Source organism: Brachionichthys hirsutus, chromosome 8 (assembly GCF_040956055.1).
Source record: "Brachionichthys hirsutus isolate HB-005 chromosome 8, CSIRO-AGI_Bhir_v1, whole genome shotgun sequence".
Classification (NCBI taxonomy): Eukaryota; Metazoa; Chordata; class Actinopteri; order Lophiiformes; family Brachionichthyidae; genus Brachionichthys; species Brachionichthys hirsutus.
Genome location: NC_090904.1, coordinates 1,886,742 through 1,901,164, shown reverse-complemented (window position 1 = coordinate 1,901,164; position 14,423 = coordinate 1,886,742). Strand labels below are relative to the sequence as shown.

At 51.2% G+C, this 14,423-nt stretch overlaps 2 protein-coding genes across 2 annotated transcripts in view; one reads left to right on the top strand and one right to left on the bottom strand.

Moving 5' to 3' along the window:
• Positions 1-627: 627 nt before the first annotated feature.
• LOC137897950 (E3 ubiquitin-protein ligase DTX3L-like) lies at positions 628-2,561 on the top strand. The gene is made up of 4 exons (XM_068741947.1): positions 628-674; positions 1,155-2,024; positions 2,116-2,333; positions 2,424-2,561. Exons 2-4 carry the CDS (start codon positions 1,161-1,163, stop codon positions 2,491-2,493), a joined length of 1,152 nt encoding a protein of 383 aa, XP_068598048.1. The 5' UTR covers positions 628-674; positions 1,155-1,160; the 3' UTR covers positions 2,494-2,561.
• A 34-nt stretch (positions 2,562-2,595) lies between these two features.
• Positions 2,596-14,423, bottom strand: part of LOC137897956 (low-density lipoprotein receptor-related protein 1-like) — a 56,918-nt gene continuing 45,090 nt past the window's right edge. Inside the window, exons 53-91 of the mRNA XM_068741954.1 lie at positions 14,221-14,349; positions 13,988-14,110; positions 13,747-13,887; positions 13,374-13,561; positions 13,113-13,296; positions 12,944-13,029; positions 12,735-12,854; positions 12,411-12,598; positions 12,093-12,298; positions 11,821-12,009; positions 11,574-11,722; positions 11,382-11,475; positions 11,160-11,276; positions 10,965-11,084; positions 10,678-10,800; positions 10,307-10,432; positions 10,100-10,216; positions 9,439-9,545; positions 9,211-9,343; positions 9,009-9,131; positions 8,816-8,938; positions 8,513-8,653; positions 8,283-8,420; positions 8,091-8,210; positions 7,724-7,998; positions 7,456-7,637; positions 7,265-7,371; positions 7,064-7,183; positions 6,776-6,952; positions 6,541-6,681; positions 6,276-6,449; positions 5,614-5,775; positions 5,336-5,519; positions 5,145-5,252; positions 4,957-5,030; positions 4,729-4,825; positions 4,557-4,595; positions 3,921-4,065; positions 2,596-3,806 (exon numbers count right to left, since the gene is read on the bottom strand). Of these exons, the coding sequence (XP_068598055.1) occupies positions 3,666-3,806; positions 3,921-4,065; positions 4,557-4,595; positions 4,729-4,825; positions 4,957-5,030; positions 5,145-5,252; positions 5,336-5,519; positions 5,614-5,775; positions 6,276-6,449; positions 6,541-6,681; positions 6,776-6,952; positions 7,064-7,183; positions 7,265-7,371; positions 7,456-7,637; positions 7,724-7,998; positions 8,091-8,210; positions 8,283-8,420; positions 8,513-8,653; positions 8,816-8,938; positions 9,009-9,131; positions 9,211-9,343; positions 9,439-9,545; positions 10,100-10,216; positions 10,307-10,432; positions 10,678-10,800; positions 10,965-11,084; positions 11,160-11,276; positions 11,382-11,475; positions 11,574-11,722; positions 11,821-12,009; positions 12,093-12,298; positions 12,411-12,598; positions 12,735-12,854; positions 12,944-13,029; positions 13,113-13,296; positions 13,374-13,561; positions 13,747-13,887; positions 13,988-14,110; positions 14,221-14,349 (5,411 nt within the window). The 3' untranslated portion in view covers positions 2,596-3,665. The remainder of the gene's footprint in view (positions 3,807-3,920; positions 4,066-4,556; positions 4,596-4,728; positions 4,826-4,956; positions 5,031-5,144; positions 5,253-5,335; positions 5,520-5,613; positions 5,776-6,275; positions 6,450-6,540; positions 6,682-6,775; positions 6,953-7,063; positions 7,184-7,264; positions 7,372-7,455; positions 7,638-7,723; positions 7,999-8,090; positions 8,211-8,282; positions 8,421-8,512; positions 8,654-8,815; positions 8,939-9,008; positions 9,132-9,210; positions 9,344-9,438; positions 9,546-10,099; positions 10,217-10,306; positions 10,433-10,677; positions 10,801-10,964; positions 11,085-11,159; positions 11,277-11,381; positions 11,476-11,573; positions 11,723-11,820; positions 12,010-12,092; positions 12,299-12,410; positions 12,599-12,734; positions 12,855-12,943; positions 13,030-13,112; positions 13,297-13,373; positions 13,562-13,746; positions 13,888-13,987; positions 14,111-14,220; positions 14,350-14,423) is intronic.

Here is a 14,423-nt window from a genome sequence, read left to right as displayed (position 1 = left end):
TCTTTAATTTATCTTATACGTGGTCTAAAGCCAATTATTTCTCTGTGATAAACACAGAATTCATGTTTAAATACCAGATATGCGTGGAGCCGCATTGAATCATGAGCTCGGGGATGATGGGGTTAAACCTCGGAGGCGTTCAGGTTTAAAATAAGACTCGGAAATTCCGGCTTCCCGGTACAACGCGAATGTGTCCCAAATTAACCACTGTCTGCATTTTTGTTCGTCGTTATTACAACGTTGTGAAATACAATATTTAAAATGAAAAAAACATAATAATTGATAATATAAACATAGGAAGAAAAGCAGGACCAACGGCAATAATAAAAATAACGAGAAACAAATCCATACAATAAAGCAGTGAAATAATTAAATGTAATAAAAGAAAAATAAAACACAACTGGATGACCCTGTAAAGTAAAAGTTATTTTAAATAAATATTCAGAAATGGCAGAATTAGTACAGTTTGAATGATTAAGTGTTATTATATGTTTAAACTTCTTTACGAAATTCATAAATGCAATAAATGCAAATAAAAGTAGGAATGAAGATAAAATATTGTTTTTACGTTCTATATTAATGAATATTACTTTTACGCTTATGCGTGACGTCACGGGCTTCGGTACTTTCGCTTTCTCTTCTCGGGAAGAAGCGGCGTTGAAAAAGAAGAAAAGGTAAGTCAAATGCGCAAAAAGCTCCTATTTTACGTCTCTACTCGTGTTCAAAGGTAGGTCTGACGTCACAAAACGCTGTTCTAAGCCTGTTCAGAAGTAGGTCTGACGTCACAAAACGCTGTTCTAAGCCTGTTCAGAAGTAGGTCTGACGTCACAAAACGCTGTTCTAAGCCTGTATTAAAGTATAAAAGTCACACGCAGGGCATGGACAGTCTGAAGGCTCTTCTTGTCGGCGGCATCAGCCGAACTAAACTGTTGTTGTTGTTGTTGTTTTCTTTTAGGCGGAACTGTTTGTTGAAATGAACAATCTTCCTTCATGTGGGAAAGAATTTAAAATCTTATGAATAAGAGTTCAATAAATGTATTTATGCATTGAAAGAATATTTCAAATCTACGAACACGTGATAGATGAAGAGCCTCCACAAAGCTCCGTCCTTCCATCGCCTGTGAAACGTGAACGTTCTTTTGCGTGTCGTGTAGAAGGAGATGCAACCGGCGGAGCAAAGCGGACCAGGAACCAGTCCGAGGGACGCCCCTTCGGTCCTGGTCCCCGTGTCTCACTTCTGGTACGTGAGCCACGCCTACAGAGACGACATGGAACGCATCGAGAAAGAGAACGGCGTCCGGATCGAGGCCGAAGTGAAGGTGCGGATCGAAGCGGACCGAACCAACCCGGGCGCCGGTAAAGCGCTCGCCGAGTTCTCGAGCCTCGTCCGGAAGTGCGCGGGCGGATCCGCGAGCACCGAGGACCCCCTGGTGGACGCCGGGCTGACCATGGAGGGGCGCCACTGGGGGCTGCTCTCGACGTCTTACAGCGAGCGCATCGATCAGATCAAAGAGAAGTTTGCCGTGAGTTTCCATGAATCCGGCGTCACCGGAGGAAAAGTCACGGTCAAAGCTCGTTCCCGGAGATCCGACGGCCGCCGCTCGATGGAGAGTCACGCCGTCAGAGCTCTCCTGCGTCTGTGCCAGGAGGCGGTCTTACCGTTACCCCGCCAAAGCGCCGCTGGGCTCGGAGGCGAGTCGGAAGGTGCCGCCGGAGGACCGGCGTCCGACGGCCAATCGGGATGCGGCGCCGCAGACGCCGACGACGACTGTCCCATCTGCAAGGACAAAATCAGCGATAAGAAACGGCTCCAGTGCAAACACGAGTTCTGCGAGGACTGCCTGACCCAGTCCGTGAGACACATGGGACACGTCTGTCCAGTATGCAGAGACGTCTTTGGTGTCATGGAGGGAGACCAGCCAGAGGGACAAATGTCAGGCAGTCTCGATCCCGCCCCTCTCCCCGGATTCCCCGACTGCGGTACCATCGTCATCGCCTACTGGATTCCGACGGGAAGACAGTCGGTAAACGTCTTCTCTTTAAATGTCTGGAGACGCAGAAAGTGTCCGATCATTTTTCAATCAGCTGCTTCTTCTTCTTCGTCTCCTTTTGCAGGGAAAGCATCCAAATCCCGGAACGTTCTATCCGAGCCTTTACAGAGAGGCGTACCTTCCAGACAGTCGGGAGGGCAGAGACGTTTACCGCCTGTTGACGAGAGCCTTTCAGCAAAAGCTGGTCTTTACCGTCGGCGCGTCCAGGACGACGGGGATGGACAACCAGGTGACCTGGAACGACATTCATCACAAGACGTCGAGGAGCGGCGGAGCAGAGAAGTAGCCGGATCGCCGTCGTCCAAAGACTCTGGCGCCGAGTCCGAGTTAACGCCGCTGACCCAGCCCTTGTGCGTTTCTTCCTTCTCACAGCTTTGGGTATCCCGACGCCGGATACCTGAGCAGAGTCAGAGAGGAGCTGAAGGCTAAAGGCATCGAGTGAGGACGGGGACGATCCTCGGATTTTGTTTGGGAGCTTTTTGAAATGGACCTTTGTGTAATAAACGATTGATGACAAATGATGAAAACAATGGCTTTTTTTCTGTACAATATTTTTATTTTATTTAAAACAATATCTGCTATTTATTTTGTAAAGTACTCCCGCAGAAATGAAACATTATTCTCTTTCCAGAAGAAAGTCTGAGCCGCCATGCGTCGTGTTCTATAAAAGCTACGCGTCATTAAACGAGGACTGAAAATGATCTGAAGATAAAATGATTGTACTTCTCAATTAAAGACAAAACACACACACAACAAAGCAAAGTAAAAACTTATCGTAGTTACATTAGATTGGTGTGACTTCTTCACATGCATTAAGATACGGCCGACGGAAGCAGACGGAGGGGCCGAGCAATAAGTACGAGTCAGAGCGAGTCAGAGCAGCGGAGCGAGGCAAGGAGGAGCTCGGGGAGAATCTCTGAGAGCCGTAATGCACTTCAAAGTGAATCTACTTCCACAAAAAAAAAACGTAACAAACACGATGAAACGGCTCGCATCCTCTCAAATCAGCAACGCGTGAGCTCGAACTGTCAGACAAAGGCGTGCGTCTCGCCGTGTTTCACCGGCGGCACACATAATACGTGAAATATGAATTCTGTGCAAGGAAGACGACAATCATCTCGTCGTTCTCTAATACTCGGCCATCTTTACTTGTGCGACACAAAAACACACGTACCGATTCAGTAAACGCTGGAGTTTGTGCAGTTGGGACTCGTGAAATGGAATAAATGGTCCTTTTTCTTCTCAACTATACAATTCATACAAAAATAAAAAAAACATTCTAATTGCTCCAATGATAGCATCTTTTGATTTTCTTGTTTCCATTTCATTTTGCACAGAGGTAGCGGCTATTTAGGTAAGGGGGGGGGAAGGTGTAAATGTAAAATCTCTCATAGAAAATGTTGCTAATTTTTGACCAGAGGAACCTCAAAGGGACAAAATATAATACTGCAATCACATACAAAAGTAGTCCTTCATTTTTGTACATTTTATACAGTGTTCACACTTTTTAATCGATTTTCTTTCACTTTTAAATCTTTTTTTTTGTTTGTTTTCTATATTTTAAAAAGGCAAGAGAAAGGATGTGTTGGGAATAGCGTGATCCAGGCCGAAGGTCTACGCCTGAGGGTCCACGAGGGGCTCCTCATCGCCGCGCGACAGCAGCTCCTTCTTCTCGTCTGTGCTTGCCAGCGAGTTGCGACTGTTCTGAGCGCCCATATACAGAGTGGCATAGACTGGGTTTGTGAAGTTTGTGGGCTGAAAAGGGTGGAAATCATCCAATTAGTTACTTTCATGGGCACATGGACCAAAAGGTTTAAAATATATATATATATACACAGTATATAAACGCATATCTGGTGGTTTTTATACCTTGTCTGGGTCCAGCGTGAAATCTGCATCAAGCAGCTCCCCGGCGTCGTCGTCAGGCTCGCCCTCGTAGATCTTGTAGGCGGGATTTCCAATCTCCACATTCATGGCCCCGTTGGTCATCCTTTGATGCTGGAAGCCCTTCGCCCTGCGCAAAAGATCAAAGGTAAAGTCACATATTTGTGTTTCCATCGATTCTACAAAGTACCTAAAGAGTGCAAGCAGGGATGCAGCCACTTCATGAAGGGGGGGGAAGAGGCATCACATGACCACCATCCAGGCTGCTGCCCCCCCCCCCCCCGATGGCTCATTTTAAAATAACAAAAACACAACGGTGTAGGAGAATGCTGTCACACGTTCCACGTCTCACTATGAGAGACACCAACACAACACAAATCACAGCACATGGCAGCAAGTACAATGTAGCACGATGTGATGGCTGCAGAGCGCCACCTAGTGCATAGACCGATCCGCAACAGCTCCCTCAAACATCCGACAGAATGATCCCAACATCCACCACAGGACCAAACACGGCACAGACATATGGATGAGGAGAGAGAGAGAGAGAGAGAGAGGGAGCATCCGGATGCAGAGTTAAATGACGGAATGGAAGCAGAGCGAGACCCTGGCCGCTGTTACCGCAAATGTCTGGAGCCCGTTTTGCTGAGTTGACTAGACCTGAGGAGCAGAAGAAATGCCATTAAAGAACGGAGAAGAAAAGTGCAGATGGAGGAAAGAAAAAGGAGAGAGAGAGCGAATAGGGAGGAGAAACCTTGAACCTTGACCCGCGTCCCGCTCTGCTGTTACTCACCCTTTCATCCGTTTCTTATACCAGAACAAAGCTCCGACAGCCAGCAGAACCAGCAGCAGCAGCAGCAGCAGCACAGGGATCACTATGGAGGCTGTGCCTGGACGTGCGCACACACACGCACACACACACACACACACACACACACACACACACACACACACACGCGCGAATCAGCACATTCAGCCAAGTCAGATCCTTTTTCGTGTTACGGTAGCAACACTGACTTACGTCCACCTGTGCTTGAGTTGCCTTCGCTGGTTGTCATGGACTCACAGCGATGTCCTGCCCATCCAGGAGAACATCTGCACGCACGCACACACACACACACGCACGCACACACACACAACGTAAATAGGAGCGTTGTCCATGCATACAGGGATACATTCAGACATTCGGCAGTCCTCGATGCTCCTCACCTGCACTCTGGACGTCTGGAGATGTGATTGATCGAGCACTGGCCGTTCGCACAGTACTCGTTTGTATCGCACGTGTAACAGCTGGGCTGGACTCTTCCATTTGTGCAGCTACACGAGAGAAAGACGACGTTTCATGTTTGTGTTTCATTGTGTGTGTGTGTGTGTGTGTGTGTGTGCGTGTGCGTCCCTACCGGCAGGTGAAGTCCCCTCTGGGGGTAAAACTGTTGCTGGAGATACACTCGCCATCTCGACAGTAGTGACACTTGTCAATCTCACACGTGCCGCCGGCGTACTGAGGCAGACAGCGGCACAGCTTGGAGCCGTCGGCCCTCTGCAGACACGCGCCTTGATTGAGGCAGTGCCCTTCACAGCGTCCTGCTCACACACACACGCACACACACACACACACACGCACACACAATCACAAACCGTGCACCGTTTATCAGCCGGCTTCACGGGGAACACTCACGGTAGTGGCACTGGTCGCCCAGAAAGCCGGGGGGGCAGCTGCAGGTCGGCTGGTTCCCCGTGCTGACGGAGCAGTTGCCTCCATTTTTGCAGTAATCTTTACAGGTGTGCAGATTACAGTTCGGCCCCGTGAAGCCGGTCAGGCATCGACAGGTAGGAGAGCCTGCGGAAAGGATGAATAGGAATGAAACTGGCTTACCCCCCCCAGCGATGCTCACGACACGTAGGAAAAAGTGAGTCATGTTGTGTAACTTTTAAATAAATAAATACATGTTTAAAAATCCTACGGATCCTTCAGTTCGTAGGAGCTGCGTAGATGTGGCGTGTTCTGGAAACCCCACGCACAGAATAAATCCAACTTGTAACCATGGCAACGGCCAAAAGCATTATAAAAGACTAGACGGCAAAAAGTAGAACATTGAGCAACAGCCAGCAAAAGTCCCTGCATTTCACATAATGTCAGGAAAAAGACACGCCAGAGTGACTTTTAATCTCTGTAAAGACATTATTATTATTTAATAAAAGTAATTTTATAGCACACAATAGATGCATTGCATTGTATTTGTACTTTATAGTAATAAAGGATTTAGCAAGTCTTAGTCATTTAAAACATAAAGGGTCATGATGAAATCAAATAACCACCTTGCAGTGCCCACGTCTCACCTGTAGGGGAAGGCGTGCATGTGCCTCCGTTCTTGCAGTATTCCCTGCACTGGTCAATCTCACAGCGATCTCCTCCGTAGTTGGGCTGGCAGCGACACTTGGGCTGCTTGTGAGCGTTCAGGAAGCAGCTGCCGCCGTTCATGCAGCGGACCAGGCAGGAGCCGCTGGGAGGAGCTGCCGATGGTGACGTTTGGGTCAATCAAGCAGGAGGATTCGTGTGTGTGTGTGTGTGTGTGTGTGTGCGTGTGTGTGCGTGTGCACTCACAAACAGGAGACACCGTGGGAGTGGGCACCTCCACGCAGGTGCCATTGTCCAGCCTCCGTCCGTTGGGACAGGTGCAGACGGGGCCGCTGGGGCTCAGCAGACACAGCCATTCACATTTCTTCCTGTCGCAAGGGTTGCTCACTGGCAAAGACCGAAAGGGAAAGTTAAAAAAAGAGAGAGCCGAGCTTCGGCTCGCTCCAATGAGCTGCTGGAGTTCGGCCTGCTGTCTACTCACCCTCAGGTTGCTTGTAGCGGTGGTACAAAGCTATATCCGTGGCGTGGTTCATCCCGGTCGTCAGATTCTCAACGGTGCCTCGTCCAAATTTGTTGACTCGGAAGACGTAGTTGTTGATGTAGGTGACGCCGTAGACGTAGTCCTCAAAGACATCGATGCTGAAGGGTCGACGCAGCTCTGCGGAGAATCCGAGGACAACGTTTGGCGTTTTCATGAGACCCCGGCGGCGTCCTGACCCATAACGTTTGATTCTTTTAATACAGGCGGCGCGAGCAGCAGCCACTCAACTGTTCCTAATGCTGTCCACTGCCACCACCGCGTCGCTGCCATTGAGTCTGACGCTGCAGATCACGGAGAGCTTCGCATCGGCCCAGTAGAGACGCTCGTTGAAGTAGTCCACCGCCAGACCTTCACAAGGAGAGGCGCAGAACTTCAAAGGGACAGCTTAAAAGCGTGCTCGAGACGCACCCGTCTCGTCACGTGCTTTACCGGTTGGCCACTGGATGTTTTCCTCCACCAGCGTCTCTCTCATGGTTCCATCCATTGCTGCCGTTTCAATCTTGGGGTGGTTTCCCCAGTCTGCCCAGTACATTTTCCTAATGAGCGAAAGGGAAAACTTCATTTTGGCTCAATCGACATTTGAAATCTTCTGTTTTCTAGATTCTAGAAGACCCTCGCACCCTCTCTGAGGGTCGACGACAATGGCGTAGGGCTCGTCGATCATGCCGGAGATGAGAGTCTTCCGGTGGCGACCTCCGCTTAACTGCGCGACCTCGATGACATCTCTACCAGAGTCCGTCCAGTACAAATTCCCGGCCACCCAGTCCACAGCGATGCCGCGGGGCATCTTCAGATCCGGGATCTGAACACACAAGAGAAAAGCAACACTTAGACCCCTCCAAAAAATGAGACATGCGTGCATCGAAGGCGCACTTGAAGCACACTCGCCTCCACGTTTGTAACCCTCGAGCTGCTCTGCCGACGGTTGCGATTGTTATTAGGGGAGGAGGAAGAGGAGGAGGAGGAAGGCAAGTCATAGGAAGAAATGCGCCCCGTGTGCCAGTTTGTCCAGAAAATGCGGTTTGTCTTGACATGCAGGTCCATGGCATCGATGCGCACGTTAGCGTCGCCCTGGAACAGCTGCTCGTAGCGCCAGTTTGGTAAGGACGGGTCCAAGCTGCGGATCTCGTTGTCGTCGGCGATGTAGAGGACTTGTCTCGGAGCTGGGCATAAAAAAAAAAGTCATCACAGCAGAGCAGAGACATAAAAGGAATCAGCCGAGGGGGGGGGGGGGGCTCAGAATCATTGGGCTCACCATCGGCCTTGCAGGTCTCATTGATCCTGGTGAAGTACTTGTGGCAACTGCATTTGTGGGAACCCTTTGTGTTGTTGCAGATGTGGGAACACGTTGCGAACCGACTGCACTCGTTCTTATCTGTAAAACACACGACGGGATGAAAGTCACAAATCTTCCAGGAGTCAGATTCAAGGGCGGAGGAAGCCTCACCCTCGCATCGGTTATGGCCGATGGACTGGAAGCCGGGTTTGCAGGAGCAGAAAGAGTCGGTGCCGACCAGCACGCAATGAGCTTCGTCTCCGTCGCCGCACGCTGTCCGGTTGCCGTGGCAGTCGTTCAGGACCGTGTCTGTGGTGCGGAGAAGCGGGAAGCAGGCATTCCCTCGGACGCTGGAGGAGAACACGAGCAGTCCTGGAGATCCGTACTGCGACAGAGCTCACCTTTTTTGTTGCAATTGATTTCGTCCGAGCCGTCGTCCTCGCAGTCGTTGAAGTAGTTGCAGCGCAGGACCGAGCTGATGCAGCGGCCGCCGGAGCATCGGAACTCATCCTTCTGACACACGGGTGTGGACGGCAGCACTTCTGGGGGGGGGGGGGGGGGGGGCGGAGAAGACGTCAATGACGCTGATTAGAACATGCAAAATCTCTCTCCCTCTGCGTGATTTAGAGATATCACATCGACATTCCAGCAAAATGCTTTTTAGAATCGTCATTGCGGCTTCGGGGAACGCTGGCGACACTCACGGCAGTTGAGCTCGTCACTGTTGTCCCCACAGTTGTTAACGGCATCGCAGCGCTTCGATAGCGGCAGGCACACGCGATCATTCAGGCAGCGAAACTGCCTCATGGGGGGGCACTGGAATTTCACTAAAGGACAGAAGGTTAAGTGGCTGCTCTTCGGGAATGCGATCCGCGCGTGAAACGAGGGGATCCTCACCACACTCGTCTTGATTCTCATCAGAGTTGTCACCGCAGTCGTCCTCGCCGTCACACTTCCATCCCAGAGGTTTACACAGAGTGTTGTTGCACTGGAACTCATCCAGGGGGCAGTTTCTACTCACTGGAAAAAAAAAAAAAAAAACCTTAAAATGCGTCCATGTTTTCATCGTGACATGTTTTCCCGTGTGCGCGTTTCTCACCACCAGTGTCGCATTTCTCCTCATCGCTGCCATCTATACAGTCGGCGTCGGCATCGCAGCGCCAGCGAATGGGGATGCAGTGCCCATTTTTGCACTGAAACTGGTCGCTATCGCATTTCACATCGCAGCCGTTCTGAAACAGAGTCGGCGACTCTCTTTGTTAGCGTCCCCGGCACGCCGCATTTCAAAAGAAAGGCAACGTTAATCGAGATGGAACACGAGTCGCACCTCGTCTGAGCCGTCGGCACAATCGTGGTCCCCGTCACACTTCCAGCGCCCGGCGATGCAACGGCCGTTTGTGCAGGAAAACTCGCTCTCTGAACACTTTCGGGGCACTGAGGAGAGACAGGGCGGTTTATAAAGCAGAGGCGAGGAGCGAGAACGGGGATGCATCAGGGACGAGAAGAGAAAGGTGGGAGTGGAGCTGATTGCAGAAAGAACAGGTTGCTATTAAGGGCGCTTTCACACTGGTTGGTCACACACACTTAGAAAAGGACCCATCACAGGGAACAAAGGTGGGGATGGGCGAACATTCTTCACTGCATGTAGCAGAGGAGCTAGAGGAGCTACTGGGACGGAAAGAGGAGGGAAAAGGGGGCTCACAGAACTTAAACAGAAAGACTGCGCAGCTGAGGATGGCTGAGCTGAAACTGTGACACACCTACCTCTGGCTCACATCAACAGGCCAGTGTGAAATGCAAAATAGACATGAGATGACATGAGATGTGCAGATGGACACAGAGCCAATCAATACAGAAGGAAATCCATTTTTCATGTGTCGTCAACCACAAGCCGTTAGCGCTGAAGAGGACGTGCTCATTGCGTTTGAAATCATTGTTCCCATGCAGAAGATTGTGACTGAAACGCAGGGGGGGGGGGGGGGGCATACCACACTTGTCTTCGTCTGAGTTGTCCCCGCAGTCGTTGTCGTAGTCGCATTGCCAGCGTCCGGGCACGCAGCGGTTGTTCTTACAGCGGAACTGGTACGGCTCGCAGGTCCGCTCATCTGAGTACCAGAACACGCAATCAGCACGAGCGTGCGCCCGTCCCCGAGCATCTATCTTCCCCCCCCCCCCGTGTGGCGCACGGTCCGTACCGCACTCTTCCTTGGGTTCGTCCGAAGCGTCGCCGCAGTCGTCCTCGCCGTCACACTTCCAGCGTGCCGGGATGCACCGCCCGGAATCCTTGCAGCGGAATTCATCGGCGCCGCACGTCATCTGAGCTGCGGTGAGGAATTATAACGGCTTAGACTCTGGCTACGCGGTTATCAACCACAGAACAACTCCTGTTACCATTATCTTCAACATCAAACAAACGAATCACCAACAGCTGGAAAATAATAGAACATTAAAGCAACATCAACACTGATATGAAGTTGCTTTTTGAATTCCAAACACCAAAGGCAGTTTAAAATTGTTATCATCCAGAGCCGTCATTCCAAATAAGGGCTCGGTGGCGCCGTCTTACTGCAGTTGGCGGGCTCATCGGATCCGTCCACGCAGTCATTGTCCCTGTCACACACCCACACCCGTGGGATGCAGCGCTTGGTGATGGTACACTGGAACTGGTTGGGGGCGCAGGTAACCTCGGCTGCAGGGGGAAACGGATAAACAGCAGATTACCAGACTCATAAATCAAAACGGTCGCTGAATGACGGTGTTTACGTCAAACCCTCGAGCCCGTCCCTTTGAGTTATTGACATTTCTTCCCATGAGCAAGGCAGCCGAAACTAAAGTTACTGCAATCGAACTCACGGCAGTCTTTCTCATCTTCTCCCTCGCCACAGTTATCCTGGCCGTTGCAACGGAAGATGCCCGGGATGCAGCGACTCGGGTGGGCGCATTTAAATTGGCTCGGCAGGCACACGTGGATGTCTGGCGACAGAGGTTAAAGGTCATTACGACTACGCGTGATAAAAAAAGATTCTGCATCGAGGTGTGCGTACGGACCACAGTTGGCCTCGTCAGAGTTGTCCTGGCAGTCGTTGTCTCCATCACAGATGTAGGCTGGGTTGGTGCAGATTCCCGTCCCACACTGGAACTGGCCCGGTCTGCACTTGAACTCAGCTACAGCGAGAGGATCGGCGCGTTATCAAACAGAACCAACGAACAGGCCGCCTCTGCGATGCCATAATTATCATAACCCATCGCGGCCGGGCTCGTGTCACTCACGACATTCCGCCGGCTCGTCGGATCGATCGCCACAGTCGTCCTCTGTGTCGCACTTCCACCAAAACGGAATGCACTTGTCGTTTTTACAGACAAACTGAATAGGAACAAAGGGAAATCCATTTGTTCTGTTTTCTCACATTTGACGTGTCGCATGGAAACGTACGCGCAACCCAGCGCCTCGTGCGTGCTCACCTGACTCGCAGTGCAGTTGGATAAGCACTGTTTCCCGTCGGCTGCTAGATAGAAGTTGGTGGGGCATGCGCACTTGTAGCCGCCGCCGGGTGAGAGCAGACACAGATTACTGCAGCCTCCGTTGTCCGTCTGGCAGGGGTGGTCGGCCACTGAATGTGAAGGAAGGCCACACAAGCAAAGCTCTGAAGATGATCTACAGGCTGATGGTTTAAACGTGGCTGTGAGCGGACGGGCTGCTCAGTTTTACCTTCGGGCTGGCGGTACGGGTGGTAAATGTGGAGGTCCATCGGTCTGTGCAAGGTGCTGATCAGCACGGTCTTGTTCGTCCCCAGTGTTTTATGAGCTCTGTTGATTGACTTTGTCTCCCAGTCCGTCCAGTAGATGTACTGCTCGAACAGAGTCATGGCAAAGATGTGCGGGATGTCCTGAACCAGGACTACCAGAGACAAGGACAAAGTCAAATATCGTAGTAACACAACTGGAAAACGGCTGAAACAACGCCGTTTGTGTGAATGCTACTTGTGTGTCTGCTGGTTCCGTCCAGACTGGCAAACGCGATGTAGTCCTCCCGGGCGTCGGCCCAGTAGAGCCGGTCGTTGACGAAGTCTAGCGTCAGGCCGTTGGGCCAGGTGATCTTCTCCTCCACTATGACGCTCCTGTTGTTGCCATCCATCCCGATCCTCCCAATGTGCGGGCTGTCACCCCAGTCCGACCAGTACAAGTACCTGTCGGTTTTATTGGTCACAACATTCTCTCATAAGAATCCACTGGCTTCTGGACGTCTTCTGTTAAATCAAACTAAACCACAATTAGTGATGTTCAGTGTCGCGCTCTCACCCATAGCGTACGTCCACGGCGACGGCACGCGGCTCCCGCAAGCCGCTGTTGACCAGAACTGTCCGGTAAGCCCCATTCAGCTTTGAGACCTCAATGGTGTCCCGTCCCTTATCACACCAGTACAGGTTCCCTCCCACCCAGTCAACCGCCAGTCCGTCTGGATTGCTGAGTGACGTCCGATGAAGGACCTAATACATGAGCAAGCCGCTTGTAATTCCTGAATCTTTATCCCACGATGAAGTAATTAATATTTTTTTTCCAGGGAACTGATAGATCCTTTTCAGCAGCAGTCTAAAGTTATGTTTAATTCGCTGCCGGACTGACCTGAACGTCGCTGCCGTTGATATGCATTCTTCTAATCATGCTGCCCTGGGTGGTCACATCTGTCCAATAAATCATCTGCTGGCGGTAGTCGAAATCGAGAGCCACAGCGTTGTTCAGTCCCTGTCGAAGCCGCGGGAGTTCCATTAGTCTGAGCCGGAGATGAACCCTTGCAGGATTTCTAAAGGGCCTGCTTTCTATGCAAGCCTCACCTGTTTGAGCAGCGTGTAGTTTGAGCCATCCAAATTGAGCTTCCTCAGATAGTAGCGGTTAGCAAAGATCAGGAAGGGTTCCTCATCTGCACGGAGAAAGGGAATGACACGCGAGTCGATGTCGCGCACGCACATCGGCCATGTCCGTTAGCCTCGTCGCGCCTCTTACCGGAGATGGATTTGCATACGGTGGGGGTTTCGGGGCTAAGCTTGTACCCATCCTCACACAGACAGTGGAAGCTGCCGTGCGTGTTGATGCAATGCTGTGTGCAGGGATAGGTGGTCGTGCACTCGTCTATGTCGCCGCACGTCTTCCCGTCGTCTTTCAGACGGAAACCAGGGTGGCATCTGCACTGCGGAAAGGCAGACCCCAGAGCAGATAAAGCCACGATGCATGCCGCGTGTATACGCACACGCAGAACTCACTTACTTTGAAGCCGATTTTGAGGTCTTCACAGAACTGGGAGCAGCCACTCAGTTTGCTGTTCAGGCACTCGTTTATAAAGCAGTTCAGCTCGTCTGAGCCGTCGCCGCAGTCGTCCTTGTAGTCGCAGAGTAACGTCTCGTTCACACAGTTCCCGTTGTTGCAGGCGTACGCTGTGTTGTTGCATTTCTTCTCTGTTTCATAAAAGAAGTCAAATGAGAATTCAACGTAGAGAAAGTCTTCAAATGAATCTAGTTAAAGTCGTATAAATTACGCCGGCTCCATAAATGCACATGTTTGTTTGCCGAATATATCCTGAAACAGCGCGGTAAATTATGAGGTGAATAAAAAGTTAAAGTAATGGCAGTGCAGATCCAACCTGGCCCACTGCAGCGTGGATTCTTTGGGGCTTCGTCTGATTGGTCGTGACAGTCGAAGTCTCCGTCACACTCCCAGGAACTCTGGATGAGGCAGCGCCCGTTGGCACAGCGGAACTCATCAGCTCCACATGTTGGGTAGTCTGTGGCGTTAAACGGCACAACGGAGACAGCCGAGCTCAAACGAGCGCGGGCGTTGAGCTGAAAACCATCCCGTCGGGAATCAGGGGGGGGGTCACTCACCACACTCCTGGGACTCGTCTGAGCCGTCGCTGCAGTCGCTGTCATGGTCGCACACAAAGTGTTTGAGGATGCACTGTCGGTTTTGGCACATGAACTCATCGCTGCTGCACGTGTCGTTGAACACTGAGACGGAGGCGCAGGGAAATAACCTTTATGGAGCCGCTGTGTGGATTTCCATTTCTTTCTTGTCTGTGCGGGTAATTAAAACGATTTAACCCCCAGTCTGTGCTCACCACAGCCAGCTTTCACGCTTTCATCAGCCCCATCAGGACAGTCTTTGTCGCCGTCACACTTCCAGAGCTGAGGGATGCACGTGTGCGAACCAGGACACTGGAATGCCTGTGGACTGCAGGTCTTGGTCTCTGCGAAGGAAAGGTGATGCTAAAACAGAACTCCGAGGGGATTCCTCCAAGTTTGATCGCGTCATGCCTCGTCT